Source organism: Triturus cristatus, chromosome 2_2 (genome assembly GCF_964204655.1).
Source record: "Triturus cristatus chromosome 2_2, aTriCri1.1, whole genome shotgun sequence".
In the NCBI taxonomy this organism is placed as follows: Eukaryota; Metazoa; Chordata; class Amphibia; order Caudata; family Salamandridae; genus Triturus; species Triturus cristatus.
Genome location: NC_140582.1, coordinates 318,799,025 through 318,825,884, shown reverse-complemented (window position 1 = coordinate 318,825,884; position 26,860 = coordinate 318,799,025). Strand labels below are relative to the sequence as shown.

The window sequence follows — 26,860 nt, the reverse complement described above, 5'->3', positions numbered from 1 at the left end:
GTTTTTGTCATCAAAGTTAAGGACATGAAAAAAGAGCCTGAAAGGGGCCTGTTTTAAAAGCCCGTTTTTACTTAGCACTGGAGTTGAGACACTGCAGCAACCGCATGACTTAAAGCCTAGCTCCTGGCATATGCAATGGTCAACTCACCTGACAAAATTAGTGGATATTCACAGTACTTAATTTCTGACAGATTTTGCCCTTGCTCAGCACCAGCACTTATTTCTTAACTTTCTTATGTTTGACATTCTACCACATGGTGGCGCTGTCGCCCTTTTTTTTTTTATAGAGCACATCAGTAACAGTGTGTAGCACATCAATGTAGAGCAGAACAATAAAAATACTGGCTTGCCTAGGCCATTCTCACAGCCTGGTTGACTTAGTAATTTTATTGAGTGAGTTGCAATAGTCGAAATTGTCACATGTATTGGCGTTTGATGGTTGGTAGGTATCGAAGGAACTGGCATTTAGCAACATGGTTTGGGCTCTGGCACGCACTTCTTTACAATCTAAACACTGGTGGATACCAACAAGAAAATGTCAACAGACGGCAAACCTGAACTGCAACGAGACAACAGGCGTGCCAGCCATGTTCCAGGCATTGTGTAGAGAGAACTCTTGACAGGCAAAGCAGGGCCACCTATGATTTTGCCCCATTCACATGCTGAGCCCGAGACACATGTAGCATGCACAACACTGGTGGTTTTACATTTAAATGTCAAACCCCTTTTGGGTTTAAACTGAATGATTTCTTATATTTAAATAAAATATTTATCTTTCACAACTGAAAATAATGTAAGAAATAAGCCAATAACTCTAGGTATTCCAATCTCAGTTCTCTAGTCATTGACCATTTCTGGGCTGAGCATGGCTAAAGGATGGTTTTCTCATTATTGCACGAGGATTCCTCAACAGGCAACAGTGCATTTATTTACCTTCTGAAACAGATGCTCCAACGTATGGGGCACACATTAGTCCACATTCCTTGACTCTCTTGAACTGGAGGCAGGTATCTAGCAAAAGTGAGATCTCCATAACCCTGTGCTTCTTTTGTCAGGACCATGTTTTGGCACGTGTCTGAGAACGGAGCATGTACTCATTTAGGGGTAGCCAGGGGTCGCAGCCGCAACCCCTGGTGTGCCCTTTGCTACCTGTAGTACTGCCTTTCTGACCCCTGGCCTCAGAGGTGGCAAATTCAGTGCCAGGAACACAGGGACAGCTGGGGCTCCACTCTCTTTACTTTCTGTCAATTTTTTTTATTACACTAATAGTGAATAAATACAATATATTATTCACTAATACTGTAATAAACATGGAGTACAATAAGCTGGACTATGCCTTCCCATAGCAGCTGAGGCAAGTAAAAAATGCTTTTAAATGTATGTTGTGTGTGTGCTGGCGGGGGAGAGTGTTTTTATGTGTGAGAGTGTGCATGTGTGAATGTGCAAGTATGTGTGTATGAGTGAAAGTGGAGGTCAGAGGGTGTGTGATGCAACTTCCGCTACCCCTGGCATTTCGGTGAATTAAGTCCATGGAACGGAGGGAGCCTAGATTCACAGTACCATGATTTGTATGCCAGTTAGGGTCCGTGTTTAGGCAAGAGATGACAGGGGCCAGTCCAGCTTGCGGCACGGCAGGAAATGACCTGGTATCGTGAAATGAGCCGGGCCCCGGCCAGCCTGCCAGGAGCCGGGCTTGGGGGTTGTGGGAAGCGGGAGCGGATGAGGTTGAGAGAGACGTTGTCTGAAAACATTCCCACCATCTGTAATACATATCAGAAACCAAAACTGTTTGGGATTCGAGCACTCGACAGAAAAGTCAACAATGTGATTTAATAACGCGGAATAGAGTGGAGCGCGCCAACTTTGCAGTGCACGTAATGTGACCTTTACCAAGAAAGACAGGAGGCCCGACGGCGGGAAAAGGGCCGTCGTTCAACTGAAGTCTCGTTGGCACCTCTCCTGTTTGACTAGTCATGCGGGCTTCTTACTATACCTCAATGCGTCCTGTACTCATGGGGAAAGCAACTTTTTTTCCTTAAAAGAAACTAAACAAAAAATGCAAGATTTCCTGATGGACAAAAAACATGCTCCGTAATGGGGGGAAAGGCTAGGCCTCACGTCAGACAGTAGCTGCCTGCGGAACGGTAATCTCTGCTGACAGCCCTACAGAAGCAATGTGCAGGTTGATTCAGAGAAATGTATTACAATAAAACCAAAGAATGCATTACAAGTCGAATGTTTTAACTGCTGCGTCCTTTCAACATGACAAGCACTTCAGTACCTTGGTCAGCAGGTATATAGTGGCCAAAATAATAATTATTTGTGACATTTTTCAAAATTCACTATATTAGACTTTTAGCACAAATTTTGGTATGCCGGTATATTGAAGGGCTTTTTTCATGTGGGGTGTACTTGGAGCAAAAAGTCACTCGCGATATCGACAAGGGACTATTTTGGGACAGAAAAGTTTGCAAAATTGTATTATGTAAAATTTTGAGAAAATTCCTATAATGTGGCATTTGGGAATTGGATGCATTTTGCTTACATTATTTTAATTTCTCGAAGTCCTTATACAGACTGTTCAATTTCTAATTTTTTTTCACTGTGTTAGGACAGGAGGAGGCGTGTTCTTAAAAAGGGCGGAGTTTTGTGTCTAGAGCACCTCCTCCCACCCTAAAAAGGAGAAATCCGGACACAACCCCTGATTCTGCTGCAATGTACTGGAGAAACTAAAAAACATTTCATGGACAACGGCTGTCCAGTTTCTTCAAACGTGAGCTTCAAACGCACTGTGTGCAGGGGTTTCGAGCTCCTGTTGTTTTCCACCATGTGATAGTGACTCCTTACCGGGTGACCATATGAAAGGAGCAAATATTGTGTGACGCATGGTGGAGCCATGTATGTTGCCAGGTTTGCTATATACAAGAAATGTGTGATTTTGTGAAATTTGTCCACAGTGTAGTGCTTGGGCGAGCAAACCAGGTTCTAGACTGCATTAGGGGTGAGGTAAGGGCCACTGGGCTTAATCCACAGAAAATGTAGAAATCTGCACTCTATATGACTTCTCCTCTGGTTTGAATAGATTTCTGCATTGTTCGAGATTTACAGAACTTCAGTGGTAATAGAAAAGTTGTATACTTCCAGGCGTCCTCCTACCCTCCAGTACTTACTCCCTTTTTTTCTATTTATAAAGTTTCCCTTTTTTCTTTTATATATTTTTTTAAACTTTCGAATGAGCATAAGCGACCATACCAGATGTTGTAATGACGCTTGTGCACTCACCTTGAGACCGGTCGATCCGTCTAATCCTGGTGATCCAGGCTCACCCGTTTCACCCTAGGGTCATAAGAAAAACGCAGAAATAAGACCACAACTCACTGCTTGCAGTAATGGCAATATGAAATTACAACGTTTTCCATGCACTGCTAACATCACCAAATCATTCAAGTGCTGTGAATAAAAGTTTGCCGGTGATCTTAAGGAATTACAAATTAGAGGGGCAGCGGAGAATGGTGCCTCAAGCGTTATTATCGAAAAGTTTACCTGGTTGAACCATGCTCTATATTGTGTTATTTACACATGAGCAATGCTGGTGACACTTAAGTGTCTAAGAAAGGAGGGGCAAACATGGCTTGGCATCCCTTTACACAATATGCCAGACGGTTGATAAAAAATACCTGCTAAGTTCAATGACACAAACCCTTGTGCATAAAGAAATGCCTTAACGGATTGCCCTCATTCTCCATTGGTTCTTTTATAGTGGAGACACAATCACCTATCTAGTCAAGCTTATTTAATTGAAAGTACGTGTCATGACTGGTCCATTTTCCCTCCGTGTGCTGATTCGGGATGCGATTGACTACAAAATCTATGACACAACATTCGTGGAACAGCATCTCACCACTTAAAACCTACCTTATTGATCTTTTAATCTTTATAAACAGCCAAGGTCCATTAAGGTTTACCAACTACATTATTCTCAAGCCTATTAGAGAAAAGGTGTTTGGCATCACTGTGTAGATGTTGTTTTAAAGGCCTTGATAAGTTTCGGCTCTGATGCGGCTCTTTGAGGGTGGTGTGACTAAGTTATACGTGAGTTTATTATCCTGGGCATTGTTGAGGCAATACCCCTAAAAGCCAAACTAAAGCAAGCTAGTAAGATTAAATGTATTTCAGATGCAACGATGTAGGTATGGATTGCATTGACACTCTATTTTCCACAGATATTCGTTTCTGGTTTTCGTTGTATTGCCTACACGACGCGTCATGAGCAGCTTTAATTTGTGCTCCGAAGTTTTTACAGTATTTTCTTTCTTTTTCCAATTTTTCCAATTATCTACATGGTCTAAAAGTAGAACATACTGTTTTGTCAGTACAAATGTCAAATTCATTTAGGAGGAGATAGCAGATGAACACACAATCTGTATGTATCACCCACTTGTACCATAGAATGTTTTAGACTTAGTGAGTTAAGGAAAACCTTAGGACCAGTGGGAGGAGCTGGCCAGTTGTTGACATCAGTAGGCCACAAATTCTACATTGCACGTGCATCGTATACTAAATGTTGTGCTTCCGAGTGTTAGAATTTCCACTGCACGAACGTAAATAACAAATTTCAATCAGTACCATATTCTGATTTTAGAAAAGTAGCATATTTTAATAACTGAGTGCTAAATATCGTGTGGACAAACTACCGTGTCAAGAATATCGAGGACAAGAATATCATGATGGTACGTTTCTATGGGGATGCAACGTTTTACTGTACTCAACTCCACATACATGTACCTTGGTGAATTACATATCTTCAAGGTACGTAGATGTGGAGTTAAGAATAGTGAGGCTATACTTACCTATTGCACTTACCTGCTCGATATTTTGATCCTCAATATTTTTGACACGACATTCCATCCACACAATATTTTTCTCCTCACCATTCTTATCCGTGTTAACATTCCCAATAATGTATGTGAATGTACAAGTAGGTAAGAATTTTTTTTTCATTTAAAATATAGATGTACACAAAGGCACTCAACTGAGAAAACAAGAGCTTTTCATATATATCAAATCATATTTTCCACAGTGTAGCTACGTTACATTACAGCATGTTAGTCTAACTAATAAACAAAATGGTGCTAAACAGCAGGAATAGAATCTGAAAACCAAGAGAGCTTCTCTGTCACCAGTCTCCTCTCATCCCGCTATTTTCTCTTTATGTCCCCTAATCTGCATCTGCGAGGCCATAACCCTTCTGTTGAACCTGTTTGATATTGGTTTTGTGGGCCAGTTGCATTCTTCTGAAAGGTACAATTTCCGGAACTTTTTGCTATAAATCGTGGGGTAGGTTTAGGTTATCTGTTTTTAACATTGGGCCTCGGGACAGGAAGTGTGACAGGCAAACTGACGATTCTTTACACATCCCAGACGAAAAGAAGTAGATTTCAGACACTAATGTTACAGACAGATTATTCACGGGCAAGGGAAGTCCGTAAGAAGAAACACTGTCTCCCACCTACTTCTTGGCGCCAGCTGGAAACGTTTACTCTGCTACTTTATTTCATTTTCCTCGTCTGCGTCCAAAACCAGTAACGCAAGTACTACAGTTGGGCACTAGAGGGCGCACTTACCCTGGGATCACATGGGTTCTTTTTGAAAGCTGCAGTACGAATCCATAAACGTCAATCCACCAAAATGCCAGGGATAGCGGAAGTGACATCACACACCCTTTGACCTCTACTTTCACTCAGGCACACACACATACTTACACATACACACTAATTCATACATATACACTCTCTCACACATGAACACACTCTCACCCGCAAGCACGCACACAACATGCTAGTGCTGAAGTGACATTTACAAAGCCATGCAAATTCAGATTTGTTTTGCTTTGCGTCAGTTTTCAGCCGCAGACTTGCATAATGCAGCATCTTATGCTGCTTTGCGTTACCCTGCGACAGGCAGGCGTTTCATAGATGTTGCATGACTGTTCCCATGCATCCTCAATGGATTTTTACACAAACCCAGATCTACTAACGCCTGTAAACCTGGGTTTGTGCCAAAATGGTGAGCCTACCAGAGAGTGGCGTAATGAGAATTGTTTTTTATTCCACCTCATTACTTCCTCTTTCCATGCACTCTGCAGCACACATAGGTTTGTTTTTGTGTGGGAAGGTGCCCCTTCTTACACAAAAACAATCCTGCCCGCAATGCAGAAACCCTTGCAGCCTGGCACAGGAGTACCTAGGCAGCCACAATAGCGCCAGCACTGGGAGAGAGCAGAAGTGTTACAGCAAACAAAGTGTGCCATATCTTAGTAGATTTGGCACACTTCTTCTCCCTCCTTTTCATAAAATGCAGCGCTGCAAGTTCACTTGATGCGTTGCGTTGCGTAAAAAACAGTAAACCTGGCCCCTAATGTTTAAGACAGGTTTCAGCTGCAGCAGCAAGCATGCTGTCTCATGCTTCTAATATAGCCTTATAGCCCGCCGTAGCGGGCTATACCGGCTATTAAAGGCCCGCTCCCGCATTAAAGGCCTGAGCCGTAAGCGAGAGACTTTAACAAGGGAACAGGACTTTAATAGCCGGTATAGCCCTGCTACGAAGGGCTATAAGGCTATTAGAACATTCTGCCACTAGAGGGCAGCATGTTCTAACAAATTAAACAAAGGCTTCAGGGACTGCGAAGGGATTGTAATTCCTGAAGCCTTTGTTCACAGCCACAAAGAAGCATTGGAATGTTGGAGCTCCGGGCTTATACCAGCCATTACAAGCCCGGAGCTACTCCATTGTTTTCAATGGAGCTTCCAACATTCCAATGTTCTAATAAAAGTTATGTGGCATTAAGAGTTCTGTCAATAAAACAATGTGTGGCCTATATGTAAGGGTGTCGAATTCTTCGAGGGATCTTGACTTAATAGGGAGAGTGAGAAGGTTAGCAGTTGCCGCAATGTGTCAGCCTTTGAGTGGAAGGTGGATGGAGGAGAGGAGGGTCTTGCATTCCTTTCAATAGTTATTGAAGGAGAGGTCAATCTGAGGTGTAGGGGAAGGCCAGCATGCAATTCTGGTTCACTGGAGTAGAAGGCTCACTTTCATACCCATTCTTTTTGAAGACTTTGTTATTTGGAACTAACAAGGGCTGAATTACACAGTTAGCAGGAGTAACCAGATTGTGTGCATTTGCTTGCTAGATCGCTAGTTTGTTAGTGCAGGGCAGAGGATGTAGCCTAACGGCTAGGGCGGTAGATCTCAAATCTGGGGAACCAGGTTTGAGTCTTGGCAATGATGCTCAACATCCTGTGATTCCGGGCAAATCACTTAATCTCCCCGTGCCTAACAAAAATGAATGTGTCCTTGTGTAACGCAACTGGTGCTCATGTAAAGCGCTCTGATACCTGATACCTTTGGGTCAAGTTTACGTTATTTAAAACTCCGAAGGTAAAAAAAAGAGAGAGGCAGTCAGTGTAGTCGTTTTAGGATATGGAGGATAAGTTTGAATATTTCTTCATTGGTGCCTACAGTGGAGTGTGTGGGGGGGGTCGCTTAGTAGTGTGCCTCCTGCATCAATGTGTGTGTGGATAAGGGCTTGAAATGTGGAGCAAAAGTTATTTGAGGGAGAAACAGCTTGCTTTTTCACAAAACGCTGAACTTGAACAATCCATACTGGACTTTTTTCTTTACAGTGAGGGACTAGGTGGAATCCATATGGCATCCCAGGGTTTTAGCACAAAATTAGAGAATTGACGAGAAGCCTACAAGAAGCACTTTGTCAAGCCGTGACTGGACCTGAGGTTGATATAACCCAAAATTGCTGAGGACAAGCTCAGTCTTGGTTAAATTGAGTTTAAGATAAATGGTGAAACCTATTTTCGAACTGTGGATTTCATTGACTGATCACACATTGGCATGTAATTGTGCACTTTCAGTATAATGGTAAAGAGAGATGTCTCTAAGGCGCTGTTTAACTTCAAATGGTCCATGCACAGATTAAATAATGCGGGGCAATATGAATGCCTGTGGGTTCTTACTGAGTCAAGTTTGCCAACAAGTTTTCTGAGGCAAAGAGAAGTATGGTTGAGGGGTTCTAATAGTGCAATAGGCCAGGAGTATCAAATACCATTGGTGGGTCAAGGAGCATCGGGGAGGGGGGGGGGGCAGGAGTTATTAACAATCCTCAGAGTGCCATTCTCAACTTGTACGATTGTCATCTCTATATTGCATCGCAGGTGGAATACTGATTGGTATAATACTCATTGTTGTCTCAATCTTCTTCTCCGGGAAGTGGAGTTTAGGCTATAGAGTGGTAGTTGGATAGATCATTAGGGTCAATGTTAGAGTCTTTGAGGGTGGATTTTGAGGAAGAGCTCTTTGTGCCCCATTTTGAGAGAAGAGAGAATGTGCCATTGATAGGGGGTGACATGATGGTGTGTTTGAGGAATTTTAGGTCTTCTCGTGATAGGATTTTGATGAGGCAGGGAGGATGTCATTGTTGTACATAGTATCCTTCAGTGAGTTAATGATTTTGGCCAGGGAAAGATTGTAAGAGGTTGCAAGTATTGCAGAGGTGGAATGGGGCGCAGGAATGTATGATGCTTTTTTCATTCTGCATGCTTTGCGGAGTAAATGTAGCATCTAAAATGATCTAATCACAGAGGTGTCCAGCCTCTTCACAACTCTTCGGACCTGTTTCTCCATAAGATAGGACAAACCAGAAGGGTTGTTTTTGCACCTCGCCAACCCTATTGGTGTCGAGCTGCATCATCGGGTCTCACCCTGGTCCCTATAAACTAGTGTGGGCTCAACCATCTTCCAGGGAATGTGACCAGAGGGATGCACCTCCACCAACCAGTATATGGTGCTACTTTACACCATTTAGAGCATTAATACATGCCCCTAAAAAAACCCTTGAGACTGGCAAGTAGGCCTGCGTAGATATGTTTTGTGATGTGTGTGTGTTCATTAACTGACACAAGTAGACTTCTCTGCGTCATTGCCCAGAATCAATGGGTTGTTGAACTGACGCCAAGACTCAAACCTGGTTCCGCAGCTCCAAAGTTCGCAGCTCTGGCCATTACACCACATCCTCTCCCCTCCTTCATGGCTAGTAGTTGGTTCTGTTTTTGACGGCGCTAACAGGAGAAAAGGGCTGGTGCAAGCTGCCTCTTGACGAGAGACCCAGCACTTTTTTTTTTTTACAAATTAACCACTGCTTGCCCCCACCCCTCACCTGTCTCCTACTCCTCCCAAATTTTCAATACATAGACAATAAAAGAGGTCAAGTGGAAGGGGGTTCAAAATTTGGTTATGCCCAGGGTGCACTCTGAGCACAGGCCATTACTGGGCCTGCTAGCTGTACATTTAGATCTCGTGCATATTGTTTGCTTTTCTTGAATATCTGAACCGAGTTGTCTCCCTCTTCCTCTCCCTCTCTGTCTCCCTCTCTGTCTCTCTGTCTCTCTCTCTCTCTCTCTCTCTCATTAAATTGTACTATCTTCCTTCCAAACACAAATGTCCTGCACCAAATGAACCACCTCAAGAAAAGCAGGCATGCAAATACACTCCTTTCAAAGTTGTTCTCCTTTTCCTCACATTTCCCAGGAGCCTGTGGGAAAGAAGAGATGTTCCCCAGCTAAGTGATTTCCCTTGTGAGGTATTACCACCTCCTTGGTGTTTGTTCTCCTTTGACGTGATGAGACTGAAGACAATCCAAGAACATTGCCTCCGGCTCAGCGACTAACTATGGAAAAAGAACACCGTGCGAACACAAATGTCTTCTGGGCTACATCTTGGGATGGGACAGATTGCTAAGCAAGATTGTTGAACCATGCATTCTAAAGCAGCCGTCACTTCCTATTGAATGCGTGTGATTCTCACTTCAAAGCCTTTCTTTATTCTCCGCAATTCTCACCCCCAATTTTTTTTTTATTAGAAAAGCAATATTTTACTTGCTTTCAACATGCATACCTAGTCACCCGAATTTTGCAGAAATTGACCAGAAAAAAGATATTTGATACATAAACCGGAAGGACTGGTGCCATTTATGTTGTCAAGAGGAAGTGCAGACAATGGCTAACTAGATGTGCTTGTAGACTTGCATCTATCATCATATTCAAAACGTATGTATCAAGATTGCAAGCCAAGTGCACCGTAGCAGCAGGCGAGACAACATCACACAAAGCTGTGTCATAGAGTAAACACTTTTAGATGCTTAATGAAAATGGTAGCATTGCTGTTGTGTTCAAAGAAGCAAGGTGATATTGGTGGTCCTGCTAGGGGGAGAAAGTGGACTACAGTTTCGATTTTGCTTCCAGGAAAATCTGACTTTCATGAGAAAGTTACATTGCCAGGAAAACTCAGCGGGGTAGTTCTGCCCATGTCACTGAGTAGGAATAACCCTCATCGAAACTCTCCCATCGTAGCGGTCAGGGCTGGTCTTTGCTCAGATAGCGCCCTGAGTGCAAACATATGTGGTGCCAGTCTCCCCTCATTTTGCAAAAAAACGTCCACATGCTTTAGAGCACTGTGACATGTCTGGGTTACCCAAAGAATGGCAGCGCCCCGTGCCCAGGCCCTGCTTGCTCATGCCAAAGGCCAACCCTGATATCAGGATAAACTCAACGCCCAGTAAGCAAACTGCAAGCAGTCACCATCAACATTGACTAAACCTGCTTGCCTCTACCTGACAGCTTTGCAAATAAGGATTGTATATCTTTTTATTAGGTTTGTGAGGTGCTGATTTACAGGGTCGGTTCCTCTGTAATGGCAGAGGAGCATTGCCCCACTGGTTAGAGTCAGTCACAGAAAAATAAAATGATATTAAAACAATAATACCATTCTATGTTTCTGTGATGGGCTCTGGTTGGAGGTTTGTGGATGCGGGGCGGGCCATGACAGGCTGGAGTCATGGGCAATTAGAAGTGTGCATGTAAATTTGGCTGGCTGTCTTAGGTTGGCCAAACAGACATGCGCACTTCTATTTCTCCAACCCAGCTGTGTTCTCAGCCGGGTCAGAGAAAAGCCACAGGCTCCCAGGCAGTGTCTTAGTGGCAGACCAGGCCACTCAGACCAATCCTGGCGCTGCTCTCGTAGCATGAGAGCAGCGTCTAGATTGGATGTGGAGCCTGTGCCTTCCCAGAGACTGCCGGGAGTGAACCCCAGATGTGGCTGCCGGTGTCCGGGCAGCGAGAGGTACGTTTTTTAAAATATAATTTTTTCCCCAATTCCCTGTCGTTCCCCTCCCCCACCCCCACCCATCCTCTCATGGTCATTGTGTGACTGACGCCACTGCTGATTTATGACTAGAGTCACTTTGTAGCACTCCTGCAGCTCATGAGACAGATCATGACTATTATCATTCCGCTTTTCAGGGCTGGATTATTTCGTATTTGTGAAGGCTTAAGGACCTCCTGGAGGGTTTATTTTCTTCAAATCCTTCTGCACTCAAACGGCGTCCTGTTACTTCAGAGGAGGTTAGTCCTGTTTGTTTTGAGGTATTGAAGTAGAATAGAAAGCTTCCTTCAAAAGGTAGGCTGTCAGTCAGTTTTTTCTTGAACACTGTCAGAGATGGAATGCAGAGTATCTTGTATTTAATACTTTCTACACTGGAAGTCAGTGAAGATCTTTGAAAGGTGGTGGGATGTGATTCAATTTTTCTAAGTTGAGACAGACTCTGGGTGCCTGACTTAGGAACTCTGTAATTACACAATCTCTCTCCTGAGGGTTCCAAAATACGCAATATTACCATATGCAAATATTGATATTAAACTTATTCATAGCGGCCTGAAAATGCCTTGGGCCACGTGAAAGTATAATAATTAACTATTAAATAAATGTGCTAATGTCAGGGGCATGGAGTTGCTAATGAGGTAGTATTTATTCTGGATTTGACATTACTTGGGGCGATCTGTAAGATTGTGAACATTTTCTTTAGAAGGAGTTGTGTTATCCTGTTATGGTTCTCATATTATTGTGGTATATTGTTGGATCTGAATAGCATCTCCTTCTAAGCTTCTCATCGCCAGTGACACATTTTTGTCATGACAATTATTTGTGATTATCTTAATAAGCACTGCATGATGCCTTTTTCCATGGGGATGCCGAATGGCACATATAGGAAGCACCTACTTCTCACTGGTTAGCGGTTGCATGACGCATGCTGCAGTTGCGGCTGAGGCGACAGCGTACCATCAGCAAGAGGTCCTTTAGAGGTCCCACAAGTCTTTACCAAGCTCAAAGGATTGCATCTTCTCTAGGTCAAAGCACAAGCCCACTTTGGCCATCATTAAAAGTGGACTGAATTTAGTGGTGTAATATTGCACCTGGTATTCCAGATTTCAAAGGTATCAGAATTTCCCAATACTGCCAGGGATCACAGCTTGAAACCCTACGGGCTTCTAGCAGGTAGATTTGTGCCTAGAATTCAGTGCAGTATTACTGTGCATGGGAATACTAGTGCAGCAATAATGCAGCATTTCTTTAGCTATTTTTGACCAAAAAGGGGTTATCAGGCCTCTAGTAATAGGGCCTGTGGTTATGAACAGCCCCTGACTAGGGGTGTGTGATGTTTTCAGTTTCTGAGTTTCACCTTTCACCAAGTTTTTGATGTTTCTATGTTTACCTTATGCTTTTCCAGTGTAAAGCTTTTCAGTATAATGTGGGATAATTTTCATTGCCTTGCAAGACAGTTTTAAGTTTAATGGAATGCAGTCTGCTTTGGCAAGATAAAAATCATTGGAAAATGTATTGACTTCTTGCCTGAGTCAGCACGCAAAACCGTCGTTCATGCCCTAATCACCTCCCATCTTGATTATGCTAACGGTCTCTACATGGGTCTGCCAATTGGACTGATCCGTAGGCTCCAGATAGTGCAGAATTCGGCAGCCAGACTGGTCTCCAAGGTCCATCTTCGCAAACATATTTCCCCTTACCTGAGACAGCTGCATTGGCTACCTGTGGCCAAGCGCATCGAATTTATGGCCCTTACAATTGCCTTTCGGGCACTTCAGGGTAGGGAGCCCAACTACTTGAGGAAGAGACTTCGTCCTTACCAGCAGAAAAGATCTCTTAGGTCTAACCACAAATGATACCTTACCACCCCCCGGTTAGCAAAGGCCAGAACGGGGGGAAGGACATTCGAGGTGGGGACCTCTAAATGCTGGAATAACCTACCTCCCCAATTGCGCGCATTGCAGTCCGAACAGGAATTTAGAAAGGCCTTGAAAACCTGGCTCTTTAGTCGCAATGACTAAATATATACCGACCACTATCTCTACTTCTGTCCCTACCAGCGCCGGGACACCCCATCTGGGATAGCTGTGCGCTATACAAATATCTTTATTATTATTAAGATAGAAAAAGTGTGCAGGCTTATTCACTTCATGTTTGCCTATTGCAGGGTTTTCTATGCATAACGGATTATTGGTTGCGGGGGTTGACCCTCCTCAAGCAGCAACCACAATCCCTGCCACGGTGAGGCACAAGCAAACCCCAAATGAACCTGTACTCAGCTCTCTGGTAGCTTGGCACAGAGACGCTGCCTTATCTTAGAGGCAATGTGTAAAGTATTCATGCAGCACTTCAAACAAAAATAAAATGAAAACACACACTAGAAAAATCCCACATTGATTTAGAAAAATAGAGCAAAGTTTAATAAATAAATCAAGGCCCAAACAACACAAATCTAAATAGTAGAACAGGAGATATGCAGTTTTAAACATTTCAGTGAAAATAACACCAAAAAGCCCAAAGCTCCACTGGTGAACACCAAAAAGCCCAAAGCTCCACTGGTGGCTATCTGGTTGTGTGAAATCGGGATAAAGTCACAAGTTCAGGCCAACCAAGATAGACTGTGGGTCATATACAATGACCAGTTTAGTCCCGCTGAATAGTTATCTTCTCAGTCCAGGGCAAAATGTCCCGTTCACGCTGGAGGGGGCCGTGAGGATGAGCGATGCGTCATGGATGGTCATTGCAGAAGCCTGAAGATCCTGTTGTCATCGTGAGCGGAGGCCAGAATTTCGCGTTGCTGATCTCCATGAGTGGTCAATGCTGTAGCGCGAAAAGTCGAGTTGACGGAACATTGCATTGGCAGGCTCAGCGAGCAACAAAGTTTTGGCACCAGTGGGCCTGTTTGCAGTCGTGAAGAGCCCAAAATCTTCTACTCAGCCTCTCTGAGGCCACACAAAGGGCCCAGGACCGAAGGGGCACTACTTGCAGGTTCAATGGTTGCTCCAGCTGGATCTGGGTGCTGGTTCAGATGGTTGTGAGCCTGTTGTGTGCCTGCAATACTGACGTAGTGTAGGGAGAAAAGGCAAACAATCAGCAGCTCTCTGTTTGGTTCTCTCTAATCTTTAACACAGCAAATGTGTACCTATCCAAAAATGGAGAAAACCTTCAGATCGGTACACATTCAGTGTATTAAAGATTAGAGAGAACCAAACAGAGCACGGTTGATTGTTCGCCTTTTCTCTCTATGCTTAACTAAATCCAAGAGAGATCGCCTACCCTTACCATGACTTAAACCACCACAGGCCCTTTTACCTGATGAATGTTTCTGGACTTAAGCCTATCCCCTTCAACTTATATGAAGTTGGAATATTACGATAAATTTGCTTTGGCTGTCTACTGCGCTTTGTCCTGAGGAAGACTCGTTGTAACGCATCTTACCTGTGCAAACCATAGGGTCGAAACGTTGACTGTTATCCCCGCTCATGCCCCACAACCTACTCAGCCCTAAGAAAAACATGAAATAGAAGGACTGAGCTAATCTGAAAAAACTGTTCACGGGCAGATCTTTGATTTTAAGACTCACATTCTGTATATTATATGTACACTTGATGTAATATATCACGTGATCACTGATATCACTTTGTTCACATATGTCCCCTTATTTACATGTCACTTTTTTGAAAATGTAAATTATTTATAAATGACAGCCAGTAAATGAAGTAGTGAAGTTTATGCAATGAAATAATTCTTTCTTTTGTGTTTCATTTTTCAAAAGTCTTCAAAGCATTTACTAGACTTTAATTTTGCTGACTATTGCCTTACATGTATCAAACAAATCTGTCTGTGTTTCCCGACAGAACCAATTGTAGTTCTTTTTGCCACTTCCCAGGTTCTGAGGGATACTGGGTTACCCCATTGACTTTAATGGCAGACCCACTGGCAGCATTTAATTTACAGGATTTGGTTACATAAAGTACCACTTTATCAAGGACCCATAAGTTAATTAAATATGTCAATTGAGTGTAAGACAATTTTAGCATGTTTTAAGGAGAGAGCACAAGCAATTTAAAACTGGTTAGCAGTGGTAAAGTGTGACAAGTCTGAAAGCCAGCAAAAACAAAGTCAACAAAACAGGAGGATGGAAGGCAAAAAGTTAGGGAAGAACCACACAAAGGATGCCAGGATTAACATGTAATATATGTTTTCACAGAAGTCACGTTTTTCATTTGAATGTGGCAAAGCATAAAACTTTGCAGATTTTGAGAACTTGTACATTTCTCCATTGACCTCCAAGACGTAATAAAAATAAAGCAGTGAGTGAAATGTCTTCTTTAAACCAAGCCCAAACACAGAAGTTGATATGATTGCAGAATATTGTCTGACAAAAATATTGTGTTCTGAATATTGTTTACAAAAAAATAACTCTAGAGGAGTTCACAATAAAGAATCTACATCCAATAGAAATAACTGGTACTTATGACACAATAGTTATGTCAGACGATGTAGTTGTTATCAATATGCTGACATATAATATTTGAGCCAGTTTTTAAGCTCTTGCTGGTCAGAGAAAGAAAGCACCAGTAGAGTCATGCAGAAAAGAGACAGGAGGGATACACAAATTCTTATTTTTTATCACTCTACAAACCGAATGACCTCTTGCAGATCAGCTGACTAAGCAATTCACTGAGCTAATGAATAATTATTTCTACAGCGTGTGCTGCCAGGCAAATCACCTTCATGATCTACAGTCAGGTAAAAATTAATGGGAGAGAGAGAGGCAAGAAGGTTGTTGTGTGGGCAGCAGAAAAGGAAGAGTGACAAGTGAATGGTAGAGCGGTGAGTCACTGACTTTCAAAGTCTTTCCTGTCCCCTCAGTTTCATCGCTAAAAGTACCTTCATGTGATTTCTATATGAATGTTATATGCAGAAGCTTGGCGTGAGTTCCTTTTCTGTGAGAGCAGGAGGGCAATACTGATATCAGGCAGAAGGATAGTTGAGTGAGATAATGTGCCTGCCACATTAATCTGTGTGTACATGCCTGCAACCTCTATGCTTAGGTTTTAATGCTCGCTGGTTTTGCTGAGTCTTTTATCCTTTCGGGGTCAATTAAACTCCAGAAAATGCATGGCTGTGGTACAAATCGCAATATTAATGGATTTTGTTATTACTAAATGTGTTTCTAGGCACTTACAATTTCTACTTAGGACCAAAAACAGAGGAGCAAACCTAATTTTCTGGAGTTCAATGTCTTCTGTGTAGCTAGAAATCCGGGATGAAAACCAGGATTTCTTTTTCCAAACCTAGTTGTTAACCACCCTAGCCAATCTCCTGCTCCCGCTTCACCACAAAATGGCCCTGGTCCCCATAAAGTGCTTTGGTTCAGAATTAATACCATACCATGTGCAGGCTCGAACAGGCCTTGTCTTCCATTCCTTCATGGGTAGGGTGACCAGAATTTTAAAGCCAAAAACGGGGCATTTCCCAAAAATAGAAGAAGGACTACAATTGTACTTCCACTCAGCGCACAGAATGAACGTACATAAAATGCTATTTTTAAAGCCAGTTGCATGCCTCTTAATTAAATTGACTTCTTATAACAGCAGCTACCTATCCCCGCTTTGCAAAACTTAAAAATATACCTTCTAGCGTTTTCAGCTGACCCTCTCTAAAAACCAGGACATGAGTTTAATTTCTTGAAATTTGCCGGGACAGCTCGGGAAAAACCGGGACTATCCGGGAAAAACCAGGACTGTCCGGGCAAATCCAGGACGCCTGGTCACCATAATCATGGGCATGGCCTATGTGGTGGATTCATTAATTTGAGCTAAATACCACGGCTTCATAGATAGTCAATGTAGAAGTGTAGAGATAAAGAGTAGGATTTGTAGAGCGCAACATGCCCCGCTAGTGGCATGAGAAGTTTGGCTACTAAAAAATGCAAGGTCTTTGAACTTGTCGCAAAGTGGACACAATCAACTGAACTGATCTGCAAACAAACCGGTCCAAACTTTCTAAAAGTTTCTGCTGGCATTTGCTTGCCGCAGAGCTGTGAAAACGGCAGTGACTAATCAATTTTCCTATGCAAAAGCTGTTTGTGTCACTGCCCTCATTGGAAGCTTGTGGGAGGGTATCTGGGATGGGCCAATGTGAAACGCTTAGTTTCTGGCACCAACCGCTGTGCCAAATTTCAACTTCAAATAAAAAGCAGGTGCAAGAAAAGTCACATTGTATATTGCCTGATATACCTACATGTAACATTTGCTTTTCCCTAAAGCACACATCATACCTGTCTGACCCTTGTTGCTATAGCCTCCACGTGGGAATTTGTATGGAAGTTGGACCTCAAGCACAAATTCAATGCAAGACAGTGCTGGCTTGCCTTTAGGGGACAAAACGAGCGTGAGTGTTATTCAGAACAACCAGATTCACTGCGGGTGCCGCAAAAAGTATTATAGGCAGGCTACTCCCACTAATTCTGATGCTGCTCTATTTAATGCCCTTGTGCAAAGCAGAACAGCACTTTCTCACTCTACACTCAGTTGTGTGAATGGCAGTAAAGCTGGGCCATAGGGTTCTGTATACAAAAAATGAAAAGGTTTTATCATAGGGATGAGCAATATTCTACAGTGGGCGATGCTCTTCTACCATCTAACATGAGTGTCTGGAAATGAGGGGGCATATTTACAGCAAAATGCTGGTGCTGTGCCAAATTTGGCAGCACCGCGCTCCATTTCCAAAATGCAGAGATGCCCTTTATTTACTGCAATACGGCACACCCCTGGGTTTTCGATAGTGCTGATGCTAAAATTAGCTGCCTAGCGCCAAGGTAAGTTCTGTTTATGTACAAAAAAAGTGTCCCTTCCTGCAAAGAGACAATCATTAAATAATGACGATTTGCTACATCTATGTGTGCTGCACCCTGACACCTTCCTGCACAGAAACAATCATTATAGGCGTTTGGCTCTTTCCATGCGTGCTGCGGAATGCAGCACACATAGAAAAAACAAAAAGGAGGAGAAACAAAAGCATTTCTCCTCATTTTACCATTCTAACACCTGCTCTTGCATATCGTTAGTTTTAGCGCTGCCTCAGATTTACAGATCCTGGTAAATCTAGGATAGAGTCAAAAAGCAATGGGTGTTGCGGTGGAACGCCCACAGCAACACCCACTGCACGCCCCTTTCACGCAGGTACCATATTTACAAAGCGGCATTAGGCCACAAAAAACGAACACCACTTTGTAAATGTGGAGCTGGGCATTGCACCACAGGAGCGTCATTAAAAGTGATGTTCCTGTGATGCAATGCCCTTGTAAATATGCCCAGAGGACTATTAAACAGCCAGAAACTGCAGGGCAGAGAGATCTTACGGCCTCCTAGGATCAGCATCAATGCTTCTATATACTTGAATACGACCTTGTTCTACTGTCTCTTAAGGGTCCAGCCATTGGGGGTGAATAAAATAAAGATTACAGATTTATTGATTATTGATATTGGCCCTATTTGTGCTACTTTTCTTGAATGCCTGAGCCGGGTTGACTCTCTCTCTCTCTTAGGTAAATAGGTGTTTTCTTACAGGGCCGGACTGGGAACCCAAAGCAGCCCTGTCAATTTTGTAAGATCAGCCCCCCCCCGAGAGGGTGGGGGTGACTGCAAGTGTAAAGCACTGCTGCTTTTGGTACTGGGGGCCGCTATTGCAGCACTGCTGCAAACCCGGCCCCCAGTAACAAAAAAACGGCACCTGCTGCTGGGGACCTGACCCACACCCTTCCAGCCGCCCTTGAAAATGCCTGATGCCCGCAATGGTCAGTCCAGCCTGCTTTCTTACCTCAGAACACAAACGCGCTACACCAAAGGAACCATTTCAAGTGCAGGCAGGATTAGGATTTTGTTTCTATTGTGTTTGTTACATTTAGGGTTTCTGTTGGGTCGGCTTCTATTTTTGGAATTCTACATTTTTGCTAAAAATAACCCTGATGTATTATCACCTCTGCGTCAACTCTACTCACTGCTTTCTCCTACTGGGCAACGTGCTCTTAGCTGCAATATTGCATCCTCTCTTAGCTGCGATCTTGCATCCTCTCTTACCTGCGATCTTTTATCCTCTCTTAGCTGCGATCATGTATGCTCTCTTTGCTGCGATCATGTATCCTCTCTTAGCTGCGATCATGTATGCTCTCTTTGCTGCGATGTTGTATCCTCTCTTAGCTGCAATCTTGTATCCTCTCTTAGCTGCGATCTTGTACCCTCTCTTAGCTGCGATCTTGCATCCTCTCTTAGCTGCGATCTTGCATCCTCTCTTAGCTGCGATCTTGTATCCTCTCTTAGCTGCGATCATGTATGCTCTCTTTGCTGCGATGTTGTATCCTCTCTTAGCTGCGATCTTGTACCCTCTCTTAGCTGCGACCTTGTATCCTCTCTTAGCTGCGATCTTGTATCCTCTCTTAGCTGCGATGTTGTATCCTCTCTTAGCTGCGATCTTGTATCCTCTCTTAGCTGCGATCTTGTATCCTCTCTTAGCTGCGATCTTGTATCCTCTCTTAGCTGCGACCTTGTATCCTCTCTTAGCTGCAATCTTGTATCCTCTAATATCCAATGAGATACCTCAGCAGTACTTGTTTCAGCCTCACTACCTTCCGCTTGATGTTCCTTGCCTCAAATAAAAGGCTTGAGCTCCGTGTTTTAAGTTTGAGCTGTTTGTCTTTGATCAGAGCCTGGAGATGTTTCTGCACCACCATAATGGGCACGGATTGTATAAGGTAGAAATCTACCTGCCACTTTGATTTGATTTGCTTTCACTGGTCTTCCAGTTTGGCTCGTTTGCATGGTTGGCTCGAAGCTGATGCTGTTGGTTGTCTCTTCTGACTCTGTGACACACTTGTCAGCTCTACGGGTGATGGCTTAATGTCCAGCTGTTTACAGGCAGAGGTTTAACTCTTCTTCTGCTCTCTTTCATAGGCCTTTTTCATAGAATTTATATGATTATCGTATTTGCTTGTAGTGAAGGCTCTATTCCTAAATGCTTCGGTGTCAATGTCCCTCCCCCAGAATTTTCTGATGTATGAACCAGTGACATTGGCCCACATCCCCGAAATAGTTGGCGCAGGGCTGAATTTAAAGAGGGCTTCCATTCACAATAGATCTCAAATCCCCTCTCGAAACCCCAGTTGACATTGTCAAACAAACATTCTAGAAAGCCTATTGCTGGTGATTGTATGGATGCAGGATGGACACAGAGAACTTTTTAGAAAAAAGTCTCACTTTGCTACACAGATGCCACAGATTGTACTAGCGAATGGTCTCTAACTAGAAAAAAATTGTGTTTGCGATGGTAAAAAGAGAGTGAAATAAATTCTCAGTACACAAACATGCATGTAGGCATCTTAAAACAGGCTACAGCATGATGAGCAATACATAAATGTTTTATGTCTGGCTGATCACTGTTAAAAGAAGCGTTGGCAAAACCAATAGATCTTGCCTTGTTGACCTATTGACTTTGTCAATACTTTTTTGGTGATGTTATACAAAATCAGCCGGAAAAAAATTAAAAGAAGGTGCAATGACACAAACATTGCTGCCGGCTTCATTTGTATGTGGGTGCATGCCAGCATGATGACATATGCATCTACAAAATGACATGGATGCCAGTGTTTTTATTTACTTACCTAAAATGGCAGACACCAATAACGTTGATAAATTAAAAAATGACATTTTTTTTAGACAAAAGTTATTTGGGCTTTTGGAGCAGCATGACAGGAAGTGGCAGCTGCAGAGCCCTCCAAAATAAAAAAAATAAAAAAACTATATTTAAATTACCCCAAAGAGTGGAAGAGCAATGGAGGTGGGAAAGGGGCCAGAGGAGGAGTGGGTGGAAAACTAGGTAGTCCTGGAGGTGCCTGAAAGCTTTTTTTAGAATGTAGATCAGCCAGACAGAAAATGTCAGCCATCGACTTAGAAGCAAGCAAATTAGTCATAATAAAGCTATCCAAAGATAAGCAAAGGGCGGGCTCAAAGTTCACTGTTGGTTTTCGGTGTGGTTCACAATAGGCTTTTGCCTAAAAACACATGAAAGCTGTCTCGTAGGCGAGACCTTAAAAAATGGGAGTGCATTTTAGTGAAACTCGCTGTGCTTTATTGGCTGCCGGATACACGGATTATGATCATCAAGACAAAAATCGCTATAGCTAAATACTAAATCAAGAAGAAAGACTTCCGTTAGGGACAGCTGATTGTGTTCATGGTGGTCAAACTCATCTACCAGCACCTCATATTGTAGTCAAATATTCTATGTGTTGAAACCACTACATAATGAACTAAAGGACATATTTACAAGAGGATTGTGCCACAGGAACGCACTCTTACTAGTGTTCCAGTGGTGCAATGCCATGTTCGATATTTACAATGCCGCTTTGTAATTATGGTACCCTTTCACGCGGTTGTTAGCATGAAAGGGGCGTGCGATGGGTGTTGCTGTGGGCATTCCATAGCAACACCCCTTCATTTTGACTCTGAACCAGATTTACAAGGAGGTGTAGATCTGAAGCAGCACCAAAAACTAACGGCAGGCACTAGAATGGCACAACGAGGAGAAATACTTTTATTTCTCTTTGTTTTTGCTTTTTCTACGTGTGCTGCATTCTGAAGCACACATAGAAAGAGCAAAACGCTATTAATAACTGTTTATGTGCAGGAATGCGTCCCTGCACATAAACAATCATTCAGTAATGAAGATTGGCTACTTCTATGAGTGCTGCAGAATGGAGCATGCATAGAAATAACAAATTGGCATTACTGATTGTTTATGTGCACCTTCCTGCACATAAGCAATCATTATATGCAACGCAGGCACCCTTACACTATGGTGCAAAGGTGTCTGTTTTGGCGCCAGCCAGCTATTTTTAGTGCCAGCGCTAGGGAAAACACAGGGGTACGCTGCATTGTTGTAAATATGGCGAATCCCTTCATTTTGGAAATGGCGGAGTGCAGAGCTGCAAAATGTGCCGCAGCTCTGCCATTTCCTTGTAATTATGCCCCTAACTATTGTTATATATTCCTTTCTATTTCATAACACTGATAAAACGGTGCCATGAGCTTCCTGCTTGAACTCTAGCCCTGAACTACAGTCAATGACTATAAGAGGCAATCTCTATGAGAAGACAATCTGTGAATCGATAAAGCAAGCATTCATTCGTTCTGTTACTTGGGGACTTTATAAAGCACACTAAACATCCTGGAGCATGTCTCTGGCGGCTATAGACAAAAAGAGTGTATGCTAAAAAAAAGCAACAGAAAAGGCCTGTGATGTGAAAAGCCATTAATGTAATTAGCATCAATCTTTTGTTATTGTCAGATTTGAGTTCTCTGCTCTAAAAGGAGTTCCTCCCATTACCCTGCCAAACATGTTGCTAAACTCCTCAGTGTCTGCCCCTCTACTTTCCGTTTATTTATTTTAGAAAATGTTGCCACAATGTTCTACTATGGTTGGGCAACTCACGTTCTTAAGCGCATACACGGTTCATGACTTCACACGCAGTGGCGCGAGAAGGGTCATTGACGTAACCTTTACGCACGGGACTGTAATTGCTTTGCAGGGGCGGAAGTATTCGCGCCCTGAAGGTCTCTCTCACCCCGCCGCATTTTACTACCAGATGCACTGGCCGAGCAGCGGAAATGTGGGGTTTCACATATTTGCAAACAGCAATGTGATTTTCATTTCGGTGGCAGGCTTGAATTACTTCCTTTATGTTTGCTCTTGTGTCTTTTTGGCCGCACCTTCCCTCCCAGAGAGCTTCTATTGTTTGTGTAAGGACTGGGAAGCGAATTCTGGCCTTCTCGCCAGGCGAAATTAAGTGAGAATTCACTTGAAATTAGCCCAGTGGACCCACAAAAGTAGCTCCTAGCGCAGATGTAACCACACAGTTCACTTTCCTCCTTTTTTTGATGAAATAAAGAGATGAATGCACTTTTTTGTTTTCTTTTCATAGTGAGTAACTTGGAGTTATGTAACAATCTGCCCCACGCGAAGGCAGCAAACACCAGCACAGCAAAAATAGCCCAGTAGTTCACCTGCACTATGGTTCAAACAGAGGCGCAACTAGAGCCAAATTTCGGGGGGGGGGGGCTGAGCAAAAATTTCGGGGGGGCTGAACTTTAAGCCATAGGCAGAGTGGAGCTGCAGGGGCTCTTAGAAGGGGTGAAACAACAGCAAGGCCTCATTAACATGCAAATGGTCTTTTAAAGACCTGTGAAGTGCTCGGGTGCGGCTGCTTTTTTGCCCGGGAAGGTGTCTCATCCCGGGCTGCCACACACGACGGGGGGGGGGGGGGGCTGAAGCCCTGTGAGTCCAATGGGTGTTGCGCGCCTGGGTTCAAATGTTTCAGTGGAAGAAACCAATAGGTCTACCTTTCTTCATCTGCATAAATGCACATTTTGTCATTCAGCTGGTAGAGTCATCAAACTTATATAGGTCATGGTATCAAATATACAAAAGTTGATGGGAGGAATGCTTGCAATGCAATAAGTTTAACCATTGGTGATGGCTGAGGGTACCATTAAACCCTTCATTTCTTTGCCAACCATGCCATCTCAGTTTGGGCCCAGCCATATGCAAATCAGTCTTAACCATGCTCCAATAAGAACAGTCCCGCCCGAACTGCCAGGACAGGACCAACCCTGCACCGAAACAAGTAACCCAAGACTGGTTTCACCTTGATTGGGGCTCATTGGTTGAGTGTAGCTTGGATCCAAGCTGACGTGGCATGGTGTGCAAAATAATGATGGATTGAGATGCAGCGCAAGTAATAACCAGCAGCTGAGATTAATTCAATCATTCCATCCATCACTTTTTTGTATTCTTTTTTTCTGAGCGTGGTGACACATGGAATGGCGCTCTGTGAGAATGGTGGTGCATTGTTGGGATGCAGTGCCTTGCTCGCAAGATGCTGCTTTGCCAAGATAACGGCTCATTGTTGGGATGATGGTGCATTGGTGGTATGACAGGGCAATGTCAGAATGCTGGTGCATTGTTTAGATGGGGGTGCATTGTTAGGATGACTGTGCCCGGCCCAGATGGTGCTGTGTTGTCAGGACGGTGGTACATAGTTGGCGGATGTCATTTGTGCAGTAGCTGAAATGTCCACTCAGCACTTTCCTGGATTCAAGGACAGTTATATGGCAAGCATTATTCAGTGGCATCCAATGGCATCACCAGCAGTGGGCCTAAGATTTGCACTAAAAGCACCAAATGTGGCCGTATTCCCAGGGCGCAATATGTCTCTTTACTCCAAACAGCGTTTATCCGTGCATGTGCCCACCCCAGCATGAAATAGGACACTCCATTTTGTCTGTTCCAGAGGTCAGGAATCTTTTAAATACAGGGTCAGAGAAAGCTCTACACAAATGAATCTCTTGATAGGTGGAAGGTTAGGAATCCCTTCTTTAGGGAAATATTTTGAAACTAAGGCTGCAGTGTCAGTGGTATAATATAGGGAAGCTTTACTTTTCACGCTATTACAAAAAAGATATAACAACAAAAATGAGAAGTACTTTGTTCCTAGTGGATTTCCATATTTTTGAGCATCTTGAACATGCCTAGGCACCAGCCAGAAGTCCTTAAAGCCTTGCTGCGACCATACCTCTGCAATGTTTCTCGAAATATTAGCTACATTATAAACTCGTAGACAAAAAAAACCCAATCGTTTAAAGATTGAATGCCACCCGGAGCCCTGAGAGAGTAAAAGCAGCATTTGCAAAACTGGCAATTTCTTGTAAAGACAGCTTTCTGGTAGCACACCCAGCAAATTAACAAATTAACCAGCTACCAGTACACTTAACGGCACATACTGCTACCTAACCACTAGCAAACAGCAGCTGGGGAATGGGCGAGAGTACTGAATGAAAAGAGAAGTATTGGTCTTGGTACAGTCCTCTCGAATCATGATGCGAAACTAGTCTGACGACTCACTATCAAAGGCACATTTCTACACCCTCCTGACAAAAAAGCTAATAACAATATCATCCAAGTTCTTATCTCAGGACAAACATGTTATAAATAAGTACAACTTCGGAAAGACCAAGACAGGTGCATTTGAGCTAAGGGTTATGGTTTTCCATGGGAGCAGAGACAGCTAGGTTAGAGAATTGTAAAATGTGCATGTCTGGCTGGTCATCCCAAGTCATCCTGCCAAAGAGACGTGCATTTTAAAGCACAAAGCTCCCTGCTGCTGCCACTCGGCATTGCTGGTCCTGCCCCGTCCTGACACTTAGTTCGGGATGGGTTGCTGAAAAATGAAATGGTAATAAATAAACTATATTAACATTTTATTTATCAGCTCTGGGGCTTGTGGGGTGATGCTCCTCCGCTCAAATGAAGGAGCTGCCCCTGGTTACTTGTGTGGGTGGCACAATCAGTGCTGCAGGTCCACTGGTAGTATTTAATTTACAGACCATGGGCACATGTAATGCACTTTAGTAGGGAGTTATAAGTAAATTAAATATGCCAATTGGGTATGAGCCAATGTTCCCCTGTTTAGAGGAGAGAGCACATGCACCTTAGCACTGATTAGCAGTGGTAAAGTGCTCAGAGTCCTATAGCCAACAAAATCGAGGTCAGCAAAAGAGGAGGAGGAAGGCAAAAAGTTTAGGGCGACCCTTCAGAGAAGGCCATTTTCCAACAGTCTGGTTGTGATCTGGTGGAAGAAACGGGAAATGGGTGGTGCATCATCAGTTAGGCTCTGTACCGAAGATTACACAGCATTGGGCAGAGAATGTATTTCATTACAGCCAAAACCAGGACCATTGACTCACTAACCACCAACATCTGCAGGTTTTCATTGTTTCCGGAAAGTGAAATAACCACTATAAAGTGATTGTGCTGATAGGGAGTAGGAGGGAAGCTACACCCAAACACTTCAGCAGCAGCTGCTGAACCTGTTTTTTATTGTTATGTTCACTTTGAAGCTCACTGCTTCCCACTTTTATGAAAGCAAAAAAGCATCAAGAAGTCTCTACAGGAGTACGTGTACTTAAGAAGAAGCAAAAAAGACTAAAGCAAACTAAAATAGAGGCTTAGAATTGGTGATGGGAAATATTCCTCTTTAAATATCACATCCTGACACTCTTCCCACACAAACTTGCTCACTGCCCTCTTGCTCCCTGTTCTGCACCTTATTTTCTTTTGATGTGCTGTAAATGCACCTAGTTCTAAATACATTCTTACACACACAAGTAACAAGAGTCCGAACTTCGTTAAAAGGCGATACAGCATTTTTTGAAGTGACAGCTTGGTGTAGGCAGCATCTAACAGTGTGTGTCGTCGTTGGGAGTGTCAGCAATTCTTGGCATTGGACCTCAAACTAACCTGGGGTATAAAAGGGGCTGGCGAGATAAAAGCAAATTATCTCACAGATTTTTCATTCATAAGCCGGTTTTTCCTTTAATCCCCCTGCCCACATCCTTTGTCCTTCACCACCTTACATCATGTGTGGCCCCAAAAGCCAATTCACATGAAATAAGAGTGTAATCCAGTACACTAGCCGGCTGCCAACATGAAAGGTCACAGTATGTAATACAGTGACATTATCCAATCCCTACTTTCTGAAACAATTGACGTTTGCTGCTCATAGGCAACATCTGGT

General features: G+C 43.3%; 1 protein-coding gene across 1 annotated transcript in view; it reads right to left on the bottom strand.

The window, feature by feature from the left end:
• COL25A1 (collagen type XXV alpha 1 chain) overlaps positions 1-26,860 on the bottom strand; it is an 898,191-nt gene that overhangs the window by 166,016 nt on the left and 705,315 nt on the right. The window contains exon 11 of the mRNA XM_085641379.1: positions 3,283-3,336. Coding sequence (XP_085497505.1) covers positions 3,283-3,336 — 54 coding nt within the window. The remainder of the gene's footprint in view (positions 1-3,282; positions 3,337-26,860) is intronic.